The following is a 24,591-nucleotide window of genomic DNA, read 5'->3' as shown; positions in this document are numbered from 1 at the left end:
TTTCCCTTTTCAGCCTTAACTCCACACTGATGAAGTGGATGATCTGGGTTCTATTTTCATTATGTTGAATAGGTTAAGCCAACTGCTCCTATGAAAAAACTATATATGTGAATAAAGTCAGAGGGTCATTTGTTTGAATTGCAAGAAATGGCTGTAAATCCTGTTTTACCTCTTAATAATCTGTTTTTAATCTTAATGGAATTTTGATGGAATTAATCACTGGTTTTAGAAGCTTTGAAGACTTTATTATAATAAATTTCAGTGGGTAAAAGAATTTTTACATTTGTGGTCTAATACAGCTGTAGAATATGATACTAAAATGTAAGTTCCAAAAGGGAGAACGCTTTGCCCTCTTGACTTTGTCCCAGTATCTTGAATAGTGCCTCGCACATAGTAGGAGCTAATCTGCTCAGAATAGTCAAGTCTGCAGGTGTCTGATAATTGCATTTAATAATTCTGTGCCCTTCAATATTAACAGGAAATCATGACTCTCAAAACAAATGAGCTATTTCAGACAATGCAGAGAGCACAGGAGCTAGCACAGAGGCTGAAACAAGAACAGAGAATCCGAGAATTGGCTCAAAAGGGACACGACACTTCTGGATTGATTAAAAATCTTGGTGGTAAGCAGTTCACTACAATTTTACTTAAAATATCTTTTGAAGAGGATTTTAAATAACTGCCTATTTTTGGTACCTTTAACACACTTAGTGAATAAATATTGTTTTAGGAATTTCAGATCTTGACCTGATGTAACTTTATAAAAATGCTTATTTTGTTTGGGAAATTGGTTTAAGAGAAGAACTAAATAATAACTAAGCAGGGTCGGGCACTTTCCAATAATCTTTGATACAGGAAGGATGTTAGGGGTTGAAGACAACAACCAAGGATTCTCCAGATGTTTTTGGTGCAAAAAGGTGGTTTTATTAAAGCACTGGGACAGGACCCGTGGGCAGAAAGAGTTGTGCTAGGGTCGTGAGGAGTGGCCCATCATATACTTTCAAGTTGTGAGGGATTAGGGATAGTGTAAATACGTAAGGAATTTGGAAGAACAGTTTCCAGGACCTTAAGGGGGCTAGCAGTTATTGGGAAAACGTCATTTATTACTGTCTAATAAAAACTTAGTCATGAGACCCTTCAGATGTATATCAGTGGGTCGTATGATTGGGGGATGATTGCCAGCATGTATTGGGAAGAGGGGTAGAGTTAAAGGCAGTTTCCAGAGGAAATTTTTTTATGGTACAGTAGATGTACAAGATCGTGGGGGTTGGGCTAAGATTGCTTTCTGCCCTTAGCAAAGTGTGAACATCCAGGCAGTTGAGTTCCTAGAGGAATGTCACTGACAACTTATTTCAAGGACTTGTCAGTGGGCTGTAAGTAGTAAGGAAATTTAATAATTTTTCTTCTGCCTTTGTTTCCTACTTTTTACATAAATTTTCTTATGTTTTGTTTATAGTAGGTAAAATGTATACTTTTTTTTACCCAGTGTTTTTAGAGAAATCTCTGAAAGGATCCTCATATTCAATAAGGGATAAAAATGCAGGTCACTTTTTGTAAGAAAATTTAGGATAGCCCTTTTATATTTTTATTGTAATGTTCACATTGATTACACTGAAAATCTTGTGCGTATTTAGTTGCTGCTACACATACTTTCTCTTAATCTTCCTGAACTGTCATTATGTTGGATAATATATTTTTCTTGCTATTTGATAAAGTGACTAACAACATTTCAAATTTAGGACATGGCTTGGATGATGTCAGTGGTAAAAAGAATACATGTATCAGTTCTACAACCTCTCCCAAAAAGGATACTGCTGTGCAAACAGGTATTTGTTTAACAGTTGTGATTTGGTTTAAAATTTACTTAAAATTAACGTCACAGTCAGAATTAAGCTTAGTTTAGAATTGAGCTCTCTTTGTCTACGGCCATACCACCCTGAACGTGCCAGATCTCGTCTGATTTCGGAAGCCAAGCAGGCTCGGGCCTGGTTAGTACTTGGATGGGAGAATTGAGCTCTGTTTAAAAATGAAAGGAATTCACCAGTTTTCAGCAAGGATTAGAAAATAAAGGGATCTCTTGATTTTTAATTTCTCTGTAACAGCTTCATTGAGGTTTAATTCACATAGCATATAGTTAACACCCCTAAAGGATACAGTGCAGTGTTTTGGGTTTTGTTCTTCAAGTTTTAAATTAAATTCTAGTTAACATATATGGTAAAATTGTTTCAGATGTAGAATTTAGTGATTCACCACTTACATATAATGCCCAGTGCACATCACAAGTGCCCTCCTAAATACCCATCACCCAGTTAGCCCATTTCCCCACTCCCCTCCCTCTATAATCACTCAGTTCTCTTTTTTCCCGTCATTTATGTGAGAGAGAGGGAGAATGAGTGAGAGGCAGCAGAAGCAGAAGGGAGAAGCAGAGGGAAAGGGAGAAGCGACCTGAGCTAAAGGCAGATGCTTAACCGACTGAGCCACCCAAGTGCCCCAGTATCTTCTAGTTCTGTCCATGTCATTGCACATGGCAAGCTTTCATTCTTTTTGATGGCCAAGTTATATACCATCTTCTTCATCCATGGATATTTGGGCTCTTTCTATATTTTGGCTGTTGTTGATAATGCTGCTATAAACATCATGGTGCATGTGCCCCTTTGAATCAGTATTTTTGTGTCCTTTACGTAAATATCTAGTAGTATAATTACTGGGTCATAGGGTAGTTATATTTTAACTTTTTGAGGGACCCCCCCCATACAGTTTTCCAGAGTAGCTGCATCAATTTGCATTCTCATCAACAGTGTAGGAGGATTCCCTTTTCTCCATATATTTGCCAACATCTGTTGTTTTCTGTGCAATTAAATTTTAGCCAGTTTGATAGGTGTGAGGTGGTATCTCATTACGGTTTTGATTTGTATTTTCCTGATGAGTGAAGTTGAGCATCTTTTCATGTGCCTATTAGGCAACTATATGTCTTTGGGAAAATGTCTGTGTCATCTGCACCGCCCCCCCCCCTTTTTCTTTTTTTTTAAGGATTTTTAGATTTATTTCACAGAGAGAGCACAAGCAGGGGGAGTGGCAGGGAGAGGGACAGGGAGAAGCAGGCTCCCCACTGAGCAGGGAGTCCAGTGCAGGGCTCCATCCCAGGACTCTTGGAACATGACTTGAGCCAAAGGCAGCTGCTTAAGTGACTGAGCTACTGGAGGTGCCCCTTCTAGCCCATTTCTTAACTGGATTATTCATTTTTTTGGTGTTGAGTTTGATAAGTTATTTATAGATTTTGGATACTAACCCTTTTTCAGACACGTCATTTGCAAATATCTTCTCCCATTCTGTAGGTTTTCTTTTAGTTTTGTTGATTTTTTTCTTCACTGTGTAGAAGCTTTTTATCTTGATGAAGAAAGTCCCAGTAGTTCACTTTTGATTTGCTTTTGTTTCCCTTGCCTCTAGAGACGTGTTTAATAAGAAGTTGTTATGGCTGAGGTCAAACAGGTTGCTGCCTGTGTTCTCAAGGATTTTGATGGATTCCTGTCTCACATTTAGGTCTTTCATCCATTTTGAATTTATTTTTGTGAATGGTGTATGAAAGTGGCTCAGTTTCATTCTTCTGCTTGTTGCTGTCCAGTTTTCCCAGCACCATTTGTTGAAGAGACTGTATTTTTTCCATTGGATATTCTTTCCTGTTTTGTCGAAGATTAGTCAACCATGGAGTTGAGGGTCCATTTCTGGGTTCTCTGTTCTGTTCCATTGATCTATATGTCTGTTTTTTTGCCAGTACCATTCTGTCTTGATGATTACAGCTTTGTAGTAGAGCTTGGAGTCCAGAATTGTGATGCCCCCAGCTTTGGTTTTCTTTTTCAACATTCCTTTGGCTATTTGGGGTCTTTTCTGGTTCCATATAAATTTTAGGATTATTTGTTCCAGCTCTGAAAAAAATTGATGGTATTTTAATAGAGACTGCATTGAATGTGTAGATTGCTCTAGGTAGCATAGACATTTTAACAATATTTGTTCTTGAAGGTCTACAAGCAGGGAATGTTTTTGCATATCTTTGTCTTTCTCAGTTTCTTTTATGAGTGTTTTGTAGTTTTGTGAGTACAAATACTTTGCCTCTTTGGTTAGGTTAATTCTTAGGTATCTGACAGTTTTTGGTGCATTTGTAGATGGGATTGACTCCCTAATTTCTTTCTTCTGCCTCATTGTTAGCATATAGAAATGCAGCTCATTTCTCTGCCTTGATTTTATATCCTGCCACTTTGCTGAATTCCTATATGAGTTTTAGTGATTTTGAGGTGGAATCTTTTGTGTTTTCTATAGAGTATTATGTCATCTGCAAAGAGTTAGAGTTTGACTTTTTTGCCAATTGAGATGCCTTTTATTTCTTCTTGTTGCATGATTGCTGAGGCTAGGACTTCTAGTACTATGTTGAAAAACAGTGGTGACAGTGGACATCCCTGCCATGTTCCTGACCTTAGGAGGAAAGCTCTGTTTTTCTCCATTGAGAATGATATTTGCTGTGGGCTTTTTGTCTATGGCTTGTATGATATTGAGGTATGTTCCCTCTGAAGAGTTTTAATCAAGAAAGAATGCTGTACTTTGTCAGATGCTTTTTCTGCATCAGTTGAGAGGATCATATGGTTCTTATCCTTTCTCTTACTCATGTGGTATATTATGTTGATTGATTTGAGAATATTGAACTTTCCCTGCAGCCAAGGACTAAGTCCCACTTGATTGTGGTGAATAATTGTTTTAATAATTGAGATTATTAAAATGTACCCTCAATTATTGAAATAGACCCTCAACTCCATGTTTGACTAATCTTTGACAAAGCAGGAAAGAATGTCCAATGGAAAAAACAGTCTTCTTCAACAAATGGTGCTGAGAAAGCTGGACAGCCACATGTAGAAGAATGTTTAAATGTACTTTTGTTTAATGTTTTAATGCAGAAGAACGTTTAAATGTACTTTTAATGTACTGTTGGGTTTGATCTGCCTGCCTCTCTGCCTACTTGTGATCTCTGTCTTTTAAATAAATAAAATCTTTAAAAAAATTTTTTTCTTCTTTAATTTCCTGGTTAACCTCTTCATTTTTTTTTAAATATTTAATTTATTTATTTGACAGAGATCACAGGTAGGTAGAGAGAGAGGGGAAGCAGGCTCCCTGCTGAGTAGAGAGCCCGATGCGGGGCCTGATCCCAGGACCCTGAGATCATGACCTGAGCCAAAGACAGAGGCTTAACCCACTGAGCCACCCAGGTGCCCCCCTTTTCATTCTTTAGTAGGATGTTCTTTAATCTTGTTGAGAATTTTCACACCCATGTTTATCAATTATATATTAGGTATAATTCTCTTTTTTGCTGGGGTCTTTGTCTGGTTCTGGAATCAAGGTAATGCTGGCCTCATAGAATGAATTTAGAAGTTTTCTTCCATTTATTTCTCTTTTTTTGGAACTGTTTGAGAAGAATGTGTATTAACTTTTTTTTTTTTTTTTTTTTTTTTTTAAGTCTAGTAGAATTCCCCTGGGAAGCCATCTGGCCCTGGACTTTTGTATTTGAGAGATTTTTGATTACAGATTCAGTTTCTTTGCTGGTTATGGGTCTATTTAAATTTTTTTCTTCCTGTTTTAGTTTTGGCAGTTTGTAGATTTCTAAGAATTTATCCATTTCTTCCAGATGCTTGTTTTGTTGACATATGATTTTTCCTAATAATCTCTAATAATTATATTTCTGTGGTGTTGGTTGTGATCTCTCTTCTTTCATTGGTGATTTTATTTATTTTGGTCTTTCAGTTTTGATTAAGTCTGGCTAAGGGTTTATCAGTTTTATTCTTTCAGAGAAAAATATTTTAGTTTCATTGATCTGTCCTACTAGTTTTTTAATTTCTGCTCTAATCTTTTTATTTCCTTCCTTCTGCTGACTTTAGGCTTTATTTGATGATCCTTTTCTAGCTTCCTTTAGGTGTAAGGTTAGGTTGTATATTTGAGATTTTTCTTGCTTCAAAGTAGGCTTGTATTGCAGTATACTTTCTTTTCAGGACCATCTTTGCTGCATCCCCGAGGTTTTGGACTATCGTGTTTTCATTTGCTTCTGTGGATTTTTAAAAATTTCTTCTTTAGGGCGCCTGGGTGGCTCAGTGGGTTGGGCCGCTGCCTTTGGCTCGGGTCATGATCCCAAGGTCCTGGGATGGAGTCCTGCATCGGGCTCTCTGATCAGTGGGGAGCCTGCTTCTCCCCCGCTCTCTCTGCCTGCCTGCCTACTTGTGATCTCTGTCTTTCAAATAAATAAAATCTTAAAAAAAAAAAAATTTCTTCTTTAATTTCCTGGTTAACCACTTCATTAATTTTTTTTTAATATTTAATTAATTTATTTATTTGACAGAGATCACAGGTAGGTAGAGAGGGGAAGCAGGCTCCCTGCTGAGTAGAGAGCTGGATGCGGAGCCTGATTCCAGGACCCTGAGATCATGACCTGAACCAATGACAGAGGCTTAACCCACTGAGCCACCCAGGTGCCCCCCTCTTCATTCTTTAGTAGGATGTTCTTTAATCTCCATGTATTTGTGATCTTTCCAAATTTTTTCTTGTGGTTGACTTCAGGATTCATAGCACTGTGGTCTGAAAATATGCATGGTATGATCTCATTCTTTTTGTATTTGTCGAAGGCCTGATTTGTGATCCACCATGTGATCTATTTTGGAGAATATTCCATGTGTACTTAGAAAGAATGTGTATTCTGCTGCTGCTTTAGGATGAAATGTTCTGAATATGTCTGTTAAGTCCCTCTGGTCCAGTTGTGTCATTCAGAGCCGTTGTTTTCTTTTGATTTTACGCTTAGATGATCTGTTTCTGTTAAGTGGTGTATTAAGGTCTCCTATTGTTACTAATGAGTTTCTTTATGTTTGTTATCAATTGACTTGTGTATTAGGTGCTTGCCAAGTTGGGGGCATAAATATTTGCAATTGTTAGATCTTCTTGTTGGATAGACACCTTGTTTATGAGATAGTGCCCTTTGTCTCATATTATATATTTTTTTCATTTAAAATCAAGTTTGATATTAAACATGCCTACTTTGGCTCTCTGTTGACTTCTGAAACTTTGGTTTTCATCACCTCACTTTCAATCTGCAGGTGTCTTTAGGTCTAAAAATGAGTCTCTTGTAAGCAGTATATAGGTAGATCTTTTTTTTTTTTTAAATCCATTCTGATACCTTAAACATCTTTTGATTGGGGCATTTAGTCCATTTACATTCAGGAATTCTTATATTCAGGAATTATTATAGATAAGAAGGTAGTGCCATTGTATTGCCTGTAAAGTCACTGTTTCTGGAGATTTTTCTCTGTATCTTTCTAGACTTTGTTGCTTTTGCTCTTTCTTTCCGACTTTAAAGGAGGAAATTTAAAGGAAATTTTTAATATTTTTTGCAGGGTGGTAGTTTAGTCATCGTAAACTCCTAGTTTTGTTTGTCTGGGAATCTCTTTATTTCCTTCTATTTCAAATCCTTGATGGATAAAATTTTCTTTACTGTGTATTTTTCCCATTCAGGACCTTGAATATATCATGCCACTCTCTTCTGGCCTGCTGTGTTTCTTTGGTAAGATTTACTACTAACCTGATTTGTCTTCCCTTGTAGATTAGGGATTTCTTTTCCCTTGCTGCTCTCAGGATTCTTTCCTTATCTCTGTATTTTGCAGATTTTGCTGCAATATGTCTTGGGGTTGGCCGGCTTTTGTTGAGTTTGATGGGAGTTCTCTGTGCCTCCCAGGTTTGGATAGCTGTTTCCTTCCCCAGATTCTAGAAGTTTTCATCTATAATGTGTTCATATAAACCTTCTGATACAGTATTTTTTTTTAAAGAGTACAATTAGAGTTGTGCAACCATCCTCACAATGAATTTAAGAACATTTTTATCACCCCAGAAAGAACCCCTGTGTTCATTCTTTTCTCCCTTTTCTCCAGTTAAAGGTAACCAGCAATCTACTTTCTGTTACTCTAGATTTGCCTATTCTAGACATTTCATATAATTGGAATCATACCATATGTAGTATTTTGTGCCTGGATTCTTTCATTTAGTGTAATGTTTTAAGGTTCATCATGTTGTAGCATGTAGCAATACCTCATCATCCTTCATCACTGAATAATATCCCATTTTGTGCATATACCACATTTTGTTTATTCCTTCATCAGTTGGTGGATGTTTGGGTTACTTCTACTTTTTGGCTATTAAAGATACGCTATGAACACTTAAGCAGAACTTACCTAGATGTATATTTTCAGATCTCTTGGGAGAGAAGAATAGCATTGCTGAGTTATATATAACTGTATGTTTAGCATTTGATGAATTGTAAAACTTTTCCAAATTGTATGATTTTACATTTCCATCAGCAGTATATGTAATTTCTCTGCATGTTAACCTACACATATTATTTTTGTGGTTATGAAGTGGTATGTCAATGTGGTTTTGATTTACATTTTCCCGGTGACCAATGATGAACATTTTTTATGAGTTCATTTTATTCATTTTTTAAAAGATTTTATTTATTTGAGAAAGAGAGAAATAGAGAGCAAGCAAGTGCACAAGGAAGGGGAAGGGAAAGCAGGAGAGGGAGAAGCAGGCTCCCCATTGAGCAGGGAGCCAGATGCAGGGCTCAGTCCCAGAACGCTGGAATCATGACCTGAGCCAAAGGCAGACAATTAACTGACTGAGCCACCCAGGCCTCCTCATGGGTTCATTTTAAATTTTTAAAAATGTGATAAGGTAATATCTATATTTGGGCCTTATTATTATAGGTCTCCATGCTTACTGTGAATCTTTTCAATTCTTTACATATCTTTCTGGGAATTTTTTTTTTTTTTAAAGATTTTATTTATTAATTTGACAGAGAGAAATCACAAGTAGACGGAGGCAGCCAGAGAGAGAGAGAGAGGGAAGCAGGCTCCCTGCCGAGCAGAGAGCCGGATGCGGGACTCGATCCCAGGACCCCGAGACCATGACCTGAGCCAAAGGCAGCGGCTTAACCCACTGAGCCACCTAGGCGCCCCTGGGAGTTTTTTTTTAATACCTTCCAGAAAATCCCTTTAACTTTTCACTTTTTAAAAATCCAGGGATAATTGACATACAACATTAGTTTCAGGTGTAGAGCATAATGATTCTATATTTGTGTATGTTGCAGAATGGTCACAGTAAGTCCAGTTAATATCACCATCAGAAAATTTTTTCTTGTGATGAGAAGATTTATTCTCTTAAATATGGAATTATTATTAACTAGAGTCACTGTGTTGTATGTTTTATCCCCAAGACTTATAACTGGAATTTGTAGTTTTTGACTCTTCACCCATTTTGTCCTTCTTTCCCCTCCCCACTGCTGCCTTTGGCAGCAATATATCTGTGAGCTTCTGTGGTTTGTGTGTGTGTGTGTGTATTTTTTTTTTTTTTTTTAAGATTCCACTTGTAAGTAAAAGAAAAAAAATTCCCCATATAAGTTAGATCTTATGGTATTGGTCTTTCTCTGTCTTTTTTTACTTAGTATAATGCCCTCAATGTCCATCCATGTGGTCACAGATGGCAAGATTTCATTTCTTTTTATGGCTGAATAATATTCCTTTGTGTATGTAAACACTACATTTTCTTTATATTTATCTGACAATTAGATTGCTTCCATGCCTCCACTATTACAAATAGTGCTCCAGTGAACACAGGAGTGCATACATCTTTTTGAGTTAGTGGTTTTGTTTCTTTCGGATAAATCCTGAGGTGGAATTGCTGGATCATGTGGTAGTTCTTCTTTTAACTTTTTGAGAAATCTTTATATTTTCTGTAGTGGAGATTAACCAATTTAGAAGTCTACCAACAATGCGTGAGTGTTCTCTTTTCTCTACCTCCTTGCTGACTCTTGTCGTTTCTTCTTTTTGATACTCAACATTCTGAATGGTGCGAAGCCATTATCTCACAGTGGTTTTGATTTTTCATTTCCCTGATAATTAGTGATGTTGAGCATCTTTTTATGTAGCTGTTAGCCATCTGTAGGTCTTTCTTTGATGATTGTTCAAATCTTCTGCCCATTTAAAAAATCAGATTGTATCTTTGCTTTTCTTATTGCATTGTATAATTTCTTTTTTTTTTTAATTAATGTATAATATATTACCTGTTTCATGGGTACAGGTCTGTGAATCATCAGTCTTACACAGTTCACAGCATTCACCATAGCACATACGCTCCCTAATGTTCATAACTCAGACACCATATCCTTCCCCCCGCCCCACCCCAGCAACCCTTAGCTTATTTCCTGAGATGAAGAGTCCCTTTATGGTTTGGCTCCCTCCCTGTTCCCATCTTGTTTCATTCTTCCCTCCCTTCCCCCCATGAACCCCCACCCTGCCTCTCAAATTCCTCATATAAGAGCGATCATATGATAATTGTCTTTCTCTGACTGACTTAACTTTGCTTAACATAATGGCCTCTGGTTCCACCCATGTTGTTGCAAATGGCAAGATTTCGGGGTATTTTTTGATGGCTGCATAGATTTCGTGTGTGTGTGTACATGTGTGTGTTTATGTATCCACACCACATCTTCTTCATCCATTCATCTGTTGATGGACATCCAGGCTCTTTTCATAGTTCTGCTTTTGTGGACATTGCAATCTGCTATAAACATTTGGGTGTGTGTGCCCCTTCAGATCACTACATTTGTATCATTGGGTAAATACCCAGTACTGCAAATGCTGGGTTGTAGGGTTCCTCTTTGAGGAACCTCCCTACTGTTTTCCAGAGTGGCTGCCCCAACTTGCATTCCCACCAACAGTGTAGGAGGGCTCCCCTTTCTCTGCATCCTGGCCAACTCCTGTCATTTCCTGACTGGTTAACTTTAGCCATACTGACTAATGTGAAGTGGTATCTCACTGTGGTTTTGATTTGTATCTCCCTGATCCCGAGTGATGTGAAGCACTTTTTCCTGTGTCCGTTGGCCATTTGGATGTCGTCTTTGCCGAAACGTCTGTTCATGTCTTCTGCCCATTTCTTGAGTGTATTGTTTGTTCTTTGGGTGTTGAGTTTGGTAAGTTCTTTATACGCTTTGGATACTAACCCTTTTTGAGACATGTCATTTGCAAATATCTTCTCCCATTCTGTTGGTTGTCTTTTGGTTTTTTAACTGTTTCCTTTGTTGTGCAAATGATTTTGATCTTGATGAAGTCCCAGTAGTTCATTTTTGCCCTTGCTTCCCTTGCCTCTGGCGGTGTTTCTAGGAAGAAGATGCTGGGGCTGAGGTGGAGGTGGCTGCCTGTGTTCTCCTCAAGGATTTTTGAAGGATTCCTGTCTCACATTGAGGCCTTTCATCCATTTTGAGTCTGTTTTTTGTGTGTGGTGTAAGGAAGTGGCCCAGTTTCATTCTTCTGCATGTGGCTGTCCAATTCTCCCAGCACCATTTGTTGAAGAGACTCATTTTTCCATTGGACATTCTTTCCCGCTTTGTCAGTGATCAGTTGATCATAGAGTTGCGGGTGCATTTCTGGGTTCTCTGTTCTGTTCCATTGATCTATGTGTCTGTTTTTGTGCCAGGATCATACTGTCTTGATGATCACAGCTGTGTAATAGAGCTTGAATTCTGGAATTGTGATGCCAGCAACTTTGGTTTTCTTTTTCAACATTCCTCTGGCTATTTGGGATCTTTTCTGGTTCTGTACAACTTTTAGGGTTATTTGTTCCATTTCTTTGAAAAAGTTGGAGGTATTTTGATAGGGATTGCATTAAATGTGTGATTGTTCTAGGTAATATAGACATTGTCACTATGTTCTTCCAGTCCATGAGCATGGAACGTTTTTCCATTTCTTTGTGTCTTCTTCAGTCTTTCATGAGTGCTCTATATAGGTTTTTGAGTACAGATTCTTTGCCTCCTTGGTTAGGTTTATTCGTAGGTATCTTATGGTTTTGGGTGCAATTATAGATGGGATCGACTTTTTAATTTCTCTTTCTTCTGTCTTGTTGTTGGTATATAGAAATACAACTGATTTCTCTGCATTTATTTTATGTCCTGATATTCTACTGAATTCCTGCATGAGTTCTAGCAGTTTCTGGTATTTTATTTTTGATGCAATTGCAAGCGAGATTTTTTTTTTTTTTTATGTGTGAAATAGGTTTTATTTAATCTATGAGGCAAGCGAGATTTTTTTCTTTATTTCTCTAACTATTAGTGTATAGAAACACAACAGATTCATGTGTATTGAGTTTTTTATCTTGCACCTTTTTGGAATTTGTTTTTTCTGACAGATTTTGGTTGAATCTTGGGTTATCCACACTTCTTTTTTGCCAATTCGGGTACCTTTTATTTCTTTCTGGTGTGTGATTGCCAAAGCTAGAACTTCTAGTACTGTGTTGAATAGCAGTGGTGATAGTGGACAGCCCTGCCATGTTCCTGACTTTAGGGAAAAAGTTCTCAGTTTTTCCGCATTGAGAATGATATTCGCTGTGAGATTCTGATGATACTGAGGTATGTGCCTTGTATCCCTACACCGTGAAGAGTTTTGATCAAAAAAGGATGTTGTGCTTTGTCAAATGCTTTTTCAGTATATGTTGAGAGTATCATCTTGTTCTTTTTCTTCTGTATGATTTATTTATATATTTTAGATATTAACCCCTTATCAGATACATTATTTGCAAATATTTTCTACTATTTAGTAGGTTGCCTTTTCATTTTGTTGGTTTCCTTTGCCCTTTGATGTAAAGAAATGTTTTTAGTTTGATACAGTCTTAGTTGTTTACTTTTATTTTTGTGGCCTTTGCTTTTGGACTCAGATTTTAAAAACGATTGCCAACATCCATGTCAAGGAGTTTATTACTGCTTATGTTTTCATTTCTAGGGTTTTATGTTTCAGGTGCTGTATTGAAGATTTTATCTATTTTGGGTTCATTTATTATTTTACTGTAAGATAGTTGTCAAGTGTCATGTTTTGCATTTGACAGTCCAGTTTTCCCAGCACCGTTTACTAAAAAGACTGTCCTTTCCCCATTGTGTATTCTGGGCTTCTTTGTTGTAATTAACCCTTCATATAAGTGTGGGTTTATTTCTGGGCACCTTGTTCTGTTCTTTTGATCTGTGTCTCTGTTTTTATGTGAGTACTGTACTGTTTTGATTACTATAGATTTGTAATGTAGTTTGAAATCAGGTACTGTGATGCCTCCAGCTTTGTTCTTTCTCAGGGTTGCTTTCTTTATAGGGTCTTCTGTGTTGCCCTAGAAATTTGGGGATTGTTCTATTTCTGTTGGCCATTGGAATTTTGATAGGAATTGCAATGAGTCTGCAGATTATTTTGGACAATATAGACATTTTAGGAATAGTAATTCTTCCAATCAGCATGACATGTTTTTGCATTTATTTGTGTATTCTTCAGTTTCTTTTAGTAGTATCTTACAGTTTTCAGTGTACAGGTTTTTTACCTCCAAGGTTAAATTTATTCCTAGTATTATATTTTTGATGCAATTGCAAGTGGGATTTTTCCTTAATTTCCTTTACAGTATTAGTGTATAGAAACAGAACAGATTCGTGTATAATGATTTTTATATCCTGCACCTTTATGGAAATTGTTTTTTCTGACAGATTTTGGTGGAGTTATTAGAGTTTTCTCTAAATAAATGATGCCATCTGCTAATAGTGACAGGTTACTTCTTCCTTTCCAGCTTGGATGCCTTTTCCTTTTCTTGCCTAATTGCTATGGCTAGGGTTTCCAGTGCTATGTTGAGTAAAAGTGTGGAGAATAGACATCCTTGTCTTGTTCTTGATCTTAGATAAAAGCTTTCACCTTTTCACTGTTGAGTATGATGTTAGCTACATGCTTGGCATACATATATAGTCTAATTTTGAGGTATAGTCTCTTTATACCTTGTATAAGAATTTTTATCATAAATGGATTTGAACTTTGCCAAATGCTTTTTCTGCCTCTGTTGAGATGATCATATGATCTGTAGCTTTCATTTTGTTACTCTGTTGTGTCTCAGTTTATTAGCAGATGTTGCAACATCCTTGCATCTCTGTAATAAATCCTACTTGATCATGGTGTATGATCCCTTTAATGTATTGTTGAATTTTGTTTGCTAATATTCTGTTTAGGAAATTTTTTTAAAAAATATTTTTATTTATTTATTTGACACAGAGAGCAGGATAATGAGAGAGAGAGCACAAGCAGGGAGAGCAGCAGGCAGGCAAAGGGAGGAGAAGCAAGGAGCCCGATGTGGGGCTTGATCCCAGGACCCTGGGATCATGACCTGAGTCGAAGGCAGCCACTTAACTGACTGAGCCACCCAGGCGTCCCTGTTGAGGAATTCTTGCATCTATATTTATCATGGGTATTGGCCCATAACTTTCTTTTCTTGTAGCAGTCTTCTCTGATTTTGGTATCAGGGTGATGCTGGCCTCATAAAATAAGTTTGGAAGTGTTCCTTGTTCTTGTGTTTTTGGGAAGAATTTGAGAAGGATTTGTATTAATTCTTTGAATGTAGGGTAGAATTCATCATTGAATCCATCTGGGCCTGGTCTTCTATTTGTAGGGAGGTTTTTTAAATTATTAATTCTCCTTACTAGTAATAAGTGTGTTTCGATTTTTCTTTGTGGTTGTATGTTTCGAGAAATTTATCCATTTGTTCTAGGTTGTCGAATAGTTCATTTGTAGTTGTTCATAGTAGTTTATGATCCTTTGCATCTCTTTGGTATCTTTATCATGTCTCTTATCCTGATTTTGAGTCGTCTCTTATTTTTCTTGAAGATTCTAGCTAAAGTTGGTGAGTTTTATCTTTTCAAAAAACAGCTCTTAGTTTCATTGATACCGTGTGTTGTCATTGTATATTTGTATTTCATTTATTTCCATCCTGATCTTCATTATTTCCTTCTTTGTTCTGAGTTTGTTTGGTTTTCTATTTCCCTGGATTTAAAGTTATGTTTAGTTGAGACTTTTGTTTCTTGATGTAGGCATTTATCACTCAAATTTTCCTTCCCTCTTAGAACTGTTTTTGCTGCATTGTGTAAGTTTTGATGTGTTGTATTTCTAGTTTAAATTGACTCAAGACATTTATTTCTTTTCTTTTTTAAAAGATTTTATTTATTTATTTTACAGACAGAGATCACAAGTAGGCAGGAGGCAGGCAGAGAGAGAGGGGGAAACAGGCTCCCCACCGAGCAGAGAGCCTGATGCAGGGCTCAATCCCAGGACCCTGGGATCATGACCTGTGCTGAAGGCAGAGGCTTTAACCCACTGAGCCACCCAGGTGCCCCAAGCCATTTATTTCTTTTGACTTTTTGTTTGACCTACTGATTAAGTGGTATGTTATTTAATCTCCACATAATTGTGAGTTTTCCAGTTTTCCTCAGGTAATTATTAATTTCTAGTTTTGTATCATTGTTGAAAAAAATGCATAATATTGTTTGAATTTTCATGACTATTATTAAAACGGACTTTGTGGCATTCCATGATCTATCTTGGAAAATGTTCCTTGTGTACTTGAGTGTGTATTCTGTTGCTTTTAAAATTTTCTGAATCTGCCCATACGATTTATCTGGTCTAATGTTTAAGGTCTTGTTTTTTTACTTTCTCTCTTGATGTTCTATGCATTGATATAAATAGGTTGTTAAAGTCTCCTACTATTATTGTACTCCTTTCAGTTTCTCTCTTTAGGTGTGTGAATATTTCCCTTATATATTTAGGTTCTCCTGTGTTGAGTACATAAATATTTACAGATGTTATATTCTCTTGTTGGATTGACCCCTTTATCATTATGTATTGCCCTTCTTTGTCTCATAATTATTGCAGTCTTTGTTTTAAAGTCTATTTGTCTGAAAGAAGTGTAGCTACCTTCACTTCCTTTTCCATTGGCATAGAACATCTTTTCCCATCTGTTTATTTTCATTCTCTGTGTGTTTCCTTCTGAAATGAGTCTCTTATAGGCAGCCTAATTTTCTTTCCCATTCAGCCACTCCGTCTTTTGATTTGGAAAATTTAGTACGTTTAAACTTAAAGAAATTATTGATACGTGTGTGCTTATTGCCATTTTGTTCATTTTTTTCTAGTTCCTTTCTTCTCTTTGTTTTGATGACTTTAATAGTATTGTTAGATTCTTTTTTTGATCTTTTGTGAATCTCTCTTTTGTGTGTCTACTATAGGTTTTTACTTTGTGGTTACACGTAGTCTTACATATAACTTAATTTATAAGTCTTTTTAAAGTTCGTAACAATTTTGAGAGCACTCTAAAGCTCTGTCTCATCTTTTTATCTTTTGTATCTTTATCTTTCATATCCCATAACTAATTATTCCAGTTATAGTTATTTTTACTACTTTTTGTTTTAATTTTCAGACTAGCTGTCAAAGTGATTAACCCACTACTTTTATTTTGTATTAATGTTTACTACGGAGATTTTTATTTTCCTAAGTTTTCTTGTTGATCAGCGCCCTTTGTTTTCAACTTGAAGAAATTTCACATTCTTTTTACAGCCAGTTTAGTGGTGGGGTGGCCTGGGTGACTCAGTCATTAAGGCCAGTTTAGTGGTGATTAACTCTTTTATTTTTTGCTTGTTTGGAAAACTTTACTCTCCTTTAATTCTGAATAGCTCTGCCACATAAAATTGGCTGGAAGTTTTTTTTTTTCAGCACTTTGAATATATTGAGCCACTGTCTTCTGACCTACAAAGTATCTGCTAAAAAAAATCTCATGAGGGTTTCTTGTATGTAACAAGTTGATTTTCTACCATTTTTAAGATATAGTTCTTGTCTTTAAGTTTCAACGTTTTAATTATAAGAATCTCAGTGATGGTTTCTTTGTGTTTCTTATTTTGAATTCTCTGTGCTTCCTGAATCTGGATATTGGTTTCTTTTCCGGGTTAGGGATGTTTTCAGCCATTGTTTCTTCAAGTAAGTTTTTTGCTTTTCTCCTCTGAGGCTCCAAATAATTTGAATATTTGTTGGCTTGGTGTTGTCCCATAACTTCCTTGAGCTATCTTCATTACTATTTTTTTTGATGCTCTGATTGGATGAATTCCACTATCCTTTCTTTGAGTTCACCGATCCTTTCCTCTGCATCATCTAGTCTCCAATTGAACCCTTCTCGTGTTATTTTTCAGTTAATATATTCCTCAGGTCTGTGACTTGTATTTGGTACCCTGAGTACTTATATTTTCTTTTTGAAGTTTTCACTGTGTTTATTCATTCTTTCAAGGTCTGTGAGCATCTTTGTCACCATTACTTTGAACTCTGTTAGGTAAATTTTTTCATTAAGGTTTTTATCCTGAGGTTTTATCTTCTTCTCCTGTTTAGAACATATTCCTCTGGTTTCTTCATTCTGTCTTGGTTTGTGTGCATCAGTTATAACAACTGCCTGTCTCAGGATTGGAGGATGGCCTCATGTATGCACTGAACCTTATTGTTCAACCCTACTCACGCTCTCTCAAGCTTTTGTGATAGTCCCTGCAGCCAGTTTTATTTACAAAAGCTCCTAGTTGTTGAGTGTGCCAAGATTGGTCAGTGTCCTAGAGAGGGGAGTATCTGAGTCAGCACTTAGATTCAGGCTGATGGAAGCCAGACCTTCAGGCAGCAGCTTTTAACATATATAAATATATATAAATATCCACTAGGACCACAAGCAGAAGCCCCCCGGCCTTCAGGGCCTGGCTATTCAGGGTACGACATAAAATACAGGGCAACAGCGCATAAAAAGTTCCCTTCCAGGGGATATTGGCGCTATGGGGTAGGACAGGAAAAGCATGAAGGTGACACCTGCTGGTTGGGGTGAGGTGGGGTGGGGTGGGGGCCAGAACTCTAAAGATTGCAACTGTTAGAGGTTCATAGTAGGCATGTATATTTTTTGTACTTTATTTTTAAGTTTTTCTTTAAAGGTTTTATTTTTATTTAATAGAGAGCAGTCATGAATGGGGGATAGGGGGAGGTGGAGGGAGAAGCAGACTCCCTGCTGAGCAGGAAGCCTAATGCCAGACTCAGTCCCAGGACTCCCGGACCATGACCTGCTTAACCAACTGAATCGCCCAGGCGCCCAGGCCTAGTGTTTTAAATGAAGGTAGTGCCTGCCAGCCTTACTTCCCTGGAATAGTATACCAGTAAGTCCCTAGATACATGGTTAAGTTAGATGCCTGCCCCTTAGGCCAACACTTTATGTGAAAAGAAGTTTGTTTACTTATATTAGTAACTCTGGGTACCATTGACTGCATCTTTGCTGGGCCCTGGGGGGTTAGTCCACACAACAGGCATTTTCGCCTGCTGCTATAACTTTGTGGGTCTCATAGACATCAGCCCTATTGGCTTTCTAAGCTAGATGTTTTGTGAACTCCTCTCTCAAGGTCAGATCTTAAAAGCTGGAGTGCCTGGTGTAGGGTTCAAACCCATTGCACCTCAAGAAGGTGGTCTGGGTTACTTACCTGAAAGCTGCTCACTTATCTAAAATTATTCTGCTTATGAGCTCTTGGTATTGTTTGATACTTTGTGCTTAAGGTTGGTGAATCGGTTTCAGTCCTTTCCCTATGTCCAGATAAGTAACAGACTTGTATGAATCCTACACATTTAAGGGAAAGTGAAAATAATTCCTTAAGACAGTGAAGTTATGTGTATTATCACTGAGTGGCTCTAAATAAGAGAATTTAATCAGTCAGGTTCAAAATAGAGTAACTCAGGATGCTTTATGTAGAAAGGACCATTTCCAAAAAAACTCGGTGTGAGGGAATCAGAGAGAATTCATGACTTCGGTGCTAATAGCAACTGAGCTGATTCCAGAACCTAGAAGGCAAAAGTTGTGTTAGAGGTAGCTTTTGAGGGGAACAGTGACCTTTGGTAAAGGGACAGAGTCAGCCTCAGGTCAATACAGGGAATGAGCCAGTGGAATAAATATCCTGACTTCATTTGCTTTCCTCCCTTTAATCTGCCAGTGAACCCCTCTTGACTGAAGTTGGAGGACCCAAGAACCCATTGGTAACGGTTCATACCAGTTTAGCTTGCCAGGGCAGTGAGTCATGGTAGAAAAAGGCGTTAAATGGGTATAGAATGGCAAAAGAAGATATCCAGTATTAGAATGATGCAGGCTAGGCAGCCTTACTAGGGATTGGGCCTACAGCATCTCCATTCTGGAATAACAAACCTGGTTAAGTGTCCAGGAGAAGAGAGCAATAAATGGATTATTAATTTTTAATGTGTAGCAAGACCTTTTTTCCTTAGCTAATTGTGTATTTAAAATTTTAATCATGGGGGGCTGCCTGGGTGGCTCAGTGGGTTAGGCCTCTGCCTCCAGCTCAGGTCGTGATCTCGGTCCTGGGATCAAGTCCCGCATCAGGCTCTCTGCTAGGCAGGGAGCCTGCTTCCTCCTCGCTCTCTCTCTCTCTCCCTCTCTGCCTACTTGGGATGTCTCTCTGTCAAATAAATAAAATCTTTAAGAAAAAAATTTTAATCATGAGTCAAAGATTTTGAAATTTTGTAAAACTGTTCAGCTGGTTTCACAGCTGTTACAGCTGAATACGTCCGTAAACATGTAAGAAGAAAATTTCAGAAGTCTTTTTTGCGCAAACTTTTCCAGTGTTTTATGTGATTTAGCTATGGTCTGCAGGCAGAATATAATGGTATATGAGTCATATGGATCTAAAAGTACAAGAAAACACATGACTTTTCATCAACAACATTTCCCTAAAAATTTGACTCCAAGAAGGGAGGTATAAGAGACATTTTCCCAGTACTTTGGACAGTGGAAGGACATTTTCCAGATCCTGTATATTTATGTACTTTAATTTCAAGCCAAGTTATGAAAAAGAACTTAGTATCTCACTTTTTTGTCAGTTACCACTGATAAGACTTTTGCTGAGAAGGAAATACTCTTAGATATACAAGATGATATTCTATACTATATGGCTTTTGTATATTCTAAGTGAAAGCCAGGACAGTCTTGTGAAAAGTTTCTTTTAAAAAATGGTCTGGGGGCACCTGGGTGGCTCAGTGGGTTAAGGCCTCTCTGCCTTCGGCTCGGGTCATGATCTCAGGGTTCTGGGATCGAGCCCCGCATCGGGCTCTCTGCTCAGCTGGAACTCCCCCCTCTCTCTCCGCCTGCCTCTCTGCCTATTCGTGATCTCTGTCAAATAAATGGATAAAATCTTTAAAATAAATAAATAAAAAATGGTCTGTATTATGTGATGTTGAGAACAAATCATCTGGGGGAGTCTGGATGGCTAAGTGTCTAACTCAATCTTACCGGAAGTCGTGATCTCAGGGTTGTGAGTTCAAGCCTGGCATTGGGCTCCACAAAAGACTGAACCTTCTTAAGTTGTGAAACACTTTATGGCATGGATGACCAAGGCACCTTGCTGAGTAAATAATGTGGGTCTGTGTTCAGCAGGAGTGCCGAGAAACACAAATACCCTATAGCTTCACTTGTGGGAGGAATTGAGAGTGGGGTGGACAAATTCAAAGAAATGGAAGGTAGAGAGGTGGGGAGGGAGGGTGGAATGTGGAGTTACTACTTAGTGGATGTAGGGTTTCTGTTTGGGGTAAATGAAAGCATCTGAAAATTGTGGAGTACTGTGGGTTTGTCTGATATGGTGAATGGTACACTTAAAAATGGTTTAATGTAAGATTTAGAACCCTTGTGCGCTATTGGTAACACAAAATACAGTAGTCACTATAGGAAACATAAAGCATTTCCTCAAAAAATTCAAAAATAGGGATGCCTGGGTGGCTCAGTGGGTTAAAACCTCTGCCTTCTGTTTGGGTCGTGATCCCAGGGTCCTGGGATCGAGCCCTGCATTGGGCTCTCTGCTCAGCAGGGAGCCTGCTTGTCCTCTCCCATCTCCCTCTCTGCCTACTTGTGATCTGTCCGTCAAATAAATAAACAAAAAATCTTAAAAAAAAAAATTCAAAAATATAATTAGCATATTATATTCCCGTTCTGGGTATATACTCAAAAGAGCTGGAAAGTGAGAAGAGATAATTGGACACCAGTGTGCATAGCAACATTAGTCACAGTTACTAAAAGGTAGAAGCAATCCAAATGTTGTCCCTTGAAAGATGAATGGATAAACAAAGTGTGATATACACCTACGATGGTGTATTACTCAGCCTTAAAAAGGGAGGAATTATGACACATGCTGTAAGAATACAGGGTGAACTTCAAGGACATTATACTAATATGAAATAAGCCTGTCATTAAAAGACAAATACTGTATGATTCTACTTGTATGAGGTACTTAATACAGTCAAATCATAGAAACAAAGTAGAATGCTGGTTGCCAGAAGCCGGCAGGGAGAATAGAAGTTGTTTAATTATACAGAATTTTGGGGGGGAACCCCACAAAACTATAATGCCTTTGAAAAAAATAAAGCAGTAAATTCTGTATTTTATAACAATTAAAAATTAATCCTCTGAAATTTTTCTTTAGATGACTTAAATACAGGAGCATTCACCAATGCAAAATCATTCTGTGGAACAGTAATAGAGAGGGAAATTCTAAACTGTTCATCTCCCGAGATTCCTGCAGAATTTAATGAACAGTTTAACACTAAGAAGGACAAAGAAGAACTAATAAATCAGGTTAAAGGAGCCAACCTAGAAAAAGAAAACAGTTGGTGTGATGATCAGTGTAACGAGCTTGCAAGGACAGAGAAAGCACTTATGAAGAAATGTCCTAAAAGGCCTGATTGGAATATAAACAAACCACTCAAAAGGTATATTCCAGCATCAGAAAAGTACCCCAAACAGCTTCAAAAGCAGAGAGAAGAAAAAAAAGTAAGAAGGCAGATGGAACTGCTTAACTTGGTAGAAAGAAATAGTCCTGGACATCTCTCTCAAAATAGAGGCACTTCACCAGTTCTTCCTTCATCTCAAGAAACTGAGCCAAGGTTCAGGTGGCATCTAATCAAAAAGGTAAAATTTTTGTCTTAAAAGTATTTTTAAAGTATGTATTGATGTTTCTAGATTGAAAACAGTTCCCCACATGTATATTTTGACAAGGTGGCTCTGTATCTGAGCAAGAATTTAAGAAATATACTTGGTTTATTATACTAGGGGTTGTCAGACTGTGGCCTATGGGCAAATCCATCATGCTGCTGCTTTTGTAAATCAAGTTTTATAAAAAGTTTTATAAAAATGCTCATTCTTTTATAAATTGTGTCTGGCTTAGAGTAGTTGTAAGAGATCACCACATGGCCCACAAAGCTGAAAGTGTTTACTATCTGGTCCTGTACAGAAAAACTTGACACTTTAACCTTGTATAGATGAATGCTGTTCATTGTTTTAATAGCCATTCAAAATTCTTGTTTGTAGTTCATATAGACAGGATAATTTTACAAGGTCAGGAATTACTGCATTGGTTCTGTGATTGGAAAAATATAAAATCTGTCCCATTATCCAATATCTGTTATTCAGTTATCCTCCTCAGATTATCTCAAATTTTAAGAAGTATTTGTGGGGACATACAGCAGTACTGCTACTCTGTCTGCATTTTTCTACCCTTTAGGAAGAAGAGCCTCTGAAAATTAATTCTTTCAGCAAGGAAAGGTACGTTATGGACTGGATTGATCCCATAGTTACTTAGTGCTGTGTGGGACAAAAGTACAAAATATTTGCTCAGAATATAGGTAAAATCAAAGCTTGTATATATATGAAGTCAGAAACCAGTAACGTGTAGGAACTTAGAGGTGAGAAATACAGGTTTAAGGGAAATGTGGCTGACATTTTATCTAAAATTTGAAGGCCCAATTTGGACTGGGCCTAACTATCTAGGTAGGAATGTAAATCTGGCAAGCTTAGCTAACATAATTTTGACTTGGGGCACCTGGCTGGCTCAGTCAGTTAAGTGACTGACTCTTGGTTTCATGAGGTTGTGGTTATGGATGGAGACCCACGTCAGGCTCTGTGCTTAGCACAGAGTGTGCTTGGGACTCTGTCTCTAAATCTTTTTAAAAAATAAAACAGTTTTGACTTTCCAGTTATGTCACAAGTGGAACATACCTTCTGCTTGGATTGAGGAGGTTATGAAGAAATGACCAGGAGGGATAATGAGAAATTCAGCTACAGTAGGAGATTTAGATGGTTAGAAATTTTATTTTATGCTTTTGTGCATGAACCAGGTAGTTTAGAGTTGTGTCAGAATGTGGCTGTAACAGGAAGTTTGGTTCACATGGTAAGTATATTGTTTTATGGTGAATTATCAAAGAAACACTAGTCTTTTTGTGTCAAATTAATAAATAAAATCTTAAAAAAAAAAAGATTTTATTTATTAATTTGACACACAGAGATCACAAGTAGGTACAGAGGCAGGCAGAGAGAGAAAGGAGGAAGCAGGCTCCCCGCTGAGCAGAGAGCCCGACGTGGGGCTCCCTCCCAGGACCTGGGATCATGACCTGAGCTGAAGGCAGAGGCTTTAACCCACTGAGCCACCCAGGCACCCCAAAGAAACACTAGTCTTAAATCAGCCCGGCTAGTGTTGATCCTCATTTTCCTCTGTATATCCTTGCCAAGTAAGAAGTCATCCTATTCTCTTGCCATTTTAGGAAAAGGATCATAGAACTCATTTGTCTTCCTAGTGTTCCAAAGGGGTTACGTGTAGACTGAATTGAAATGTGATTGAAGAGTAGATATGCTCAAATACATAATTCACATTAAAGCTTCTTAGTCCTTAATTGTGCTTTTTTGGGGGGGAAAAACAGGTCTCAGTCACCACCACCAGTTCCAGTGGTGAAAAACAGAACACAACAAACTCTAAAAAACAGTAATTTTGAAAGACAAAATCTGATCTTAGAAGACAGTCAAACAGAAACATCACCTGGACTTCCTGAACGGTCCCATTTTATCCCCTATGTCCGAACCAATGAGATTTATTACCTTGATCCAGATGCACCACTGTCTAGGCCTTTAACCCACGATCTTCAGTACCAAAATCCACATGGTAAGTAAACATAAGTATCCTTCCCTCCTTTCCCCCAACACTAAATTCAAAATCCAAACTAAAATTCAGAATCCAAACTAATTTTCTTGCCCTTCGGAGGGGTAGAATTTCTATTTTGGGGTCCATTACTAAAAGTTTATTAATGAATCCTTAGACATAGTATAGTATAGGGAGTATCATACTAGAGATGTATTTAACCTACCACTTTCATCTGTCTGCAGCCTGTGACCAAGAACAACGGCAGCTCTTTGATGCTGATGTCAGGGACCCACTTCTTAATCCTAACTTGGTGAAAAACAGGGACCGACAGCAAGCAATCCTTAAGGGACTGTCAGAACTGAGACAGGTAGGAGGAGCTTTTTCACCAAGTGTGAATGTATCTTTTCTGTTTATGGCTAATGGAGGACTGTGTATCAGAAGGGCTAATTTAAAGGCTTAATTGGTTACATGATTATATGGGACTTTTACTACATCCCAGTTAAAAAGTTATTTCCTTCAATTTGATTCACATCACAATACTTCAGTATGAAATCGTGAGACAGTTCTAATATTAAGACAATTTTATTGAAGGAAAAAAAGCATACATGTTTAAAGGTACTAGTCATGAATTAATAAGCCCTAAAACCCAAGACAGAAAATACACAATTATCCTTTAATGGATTCTTAGTAAGTAATCAGTTCACGTTTTTAAT

The 24,591-nt window shown here is 37.5% G+C and overlaps 1 protein-coding gene across 11 annotated transcripts in view; it reads left to right on the top strand.

Moving 5' to 3' along the window:
• Nucleotides 1–24,591, top strand: part of CCDC66 (coiled-coil domain containing 66) — a 68,376-nt gene that overhangs the window by 40,948 nt on the left and 2,837 nt on the right. For all 11 annotated transcript variants that reach the window (XM_082738683.1, XM_082738681.1, XM_082738689.1 and 8 more), the window contains 6 exons: nt 479–623; nt 1,740–1,826; nt 21,392–21,876; nt 22,469–22,509; nt 23,661–23,899; nt 24,121–24,245. In XM_082738683.1, the coding sequence (XP_082594809.1) occupies nt 479–623; nt 1,740–1,826; nt 21,392–21,876; nt 22,469–22,509; nt 23,661–23,899; nt 24,121–24,245 (1,122 nt within the window). The remainder of the gene's footprint in view (nt 1–478; nt 624–1,739; nt 1,827–21,391; nt 21,877–22,468; nt 22,510–23,660; nt 23,900–24,120; nt 24,246–24,591) is intronic.

The sequence above is a fragment of the Mustela nivalis genome (genome assembly GCF_964662115.1).
Source record: "Mustela nivalis genome assembly, chromosome: 1".
In the NCBI taxonomy this organism is placed as follows: Eukaryota; Metazoa; Chordata; class Mammalia; order Carnivora; family Mustelidae; genus Mustela; species Mustela nivalis.
Note: the sequence above shows the minus strand (reverse complement) of the source record. Positions and strands in the feature narration are given on the sequence as shown.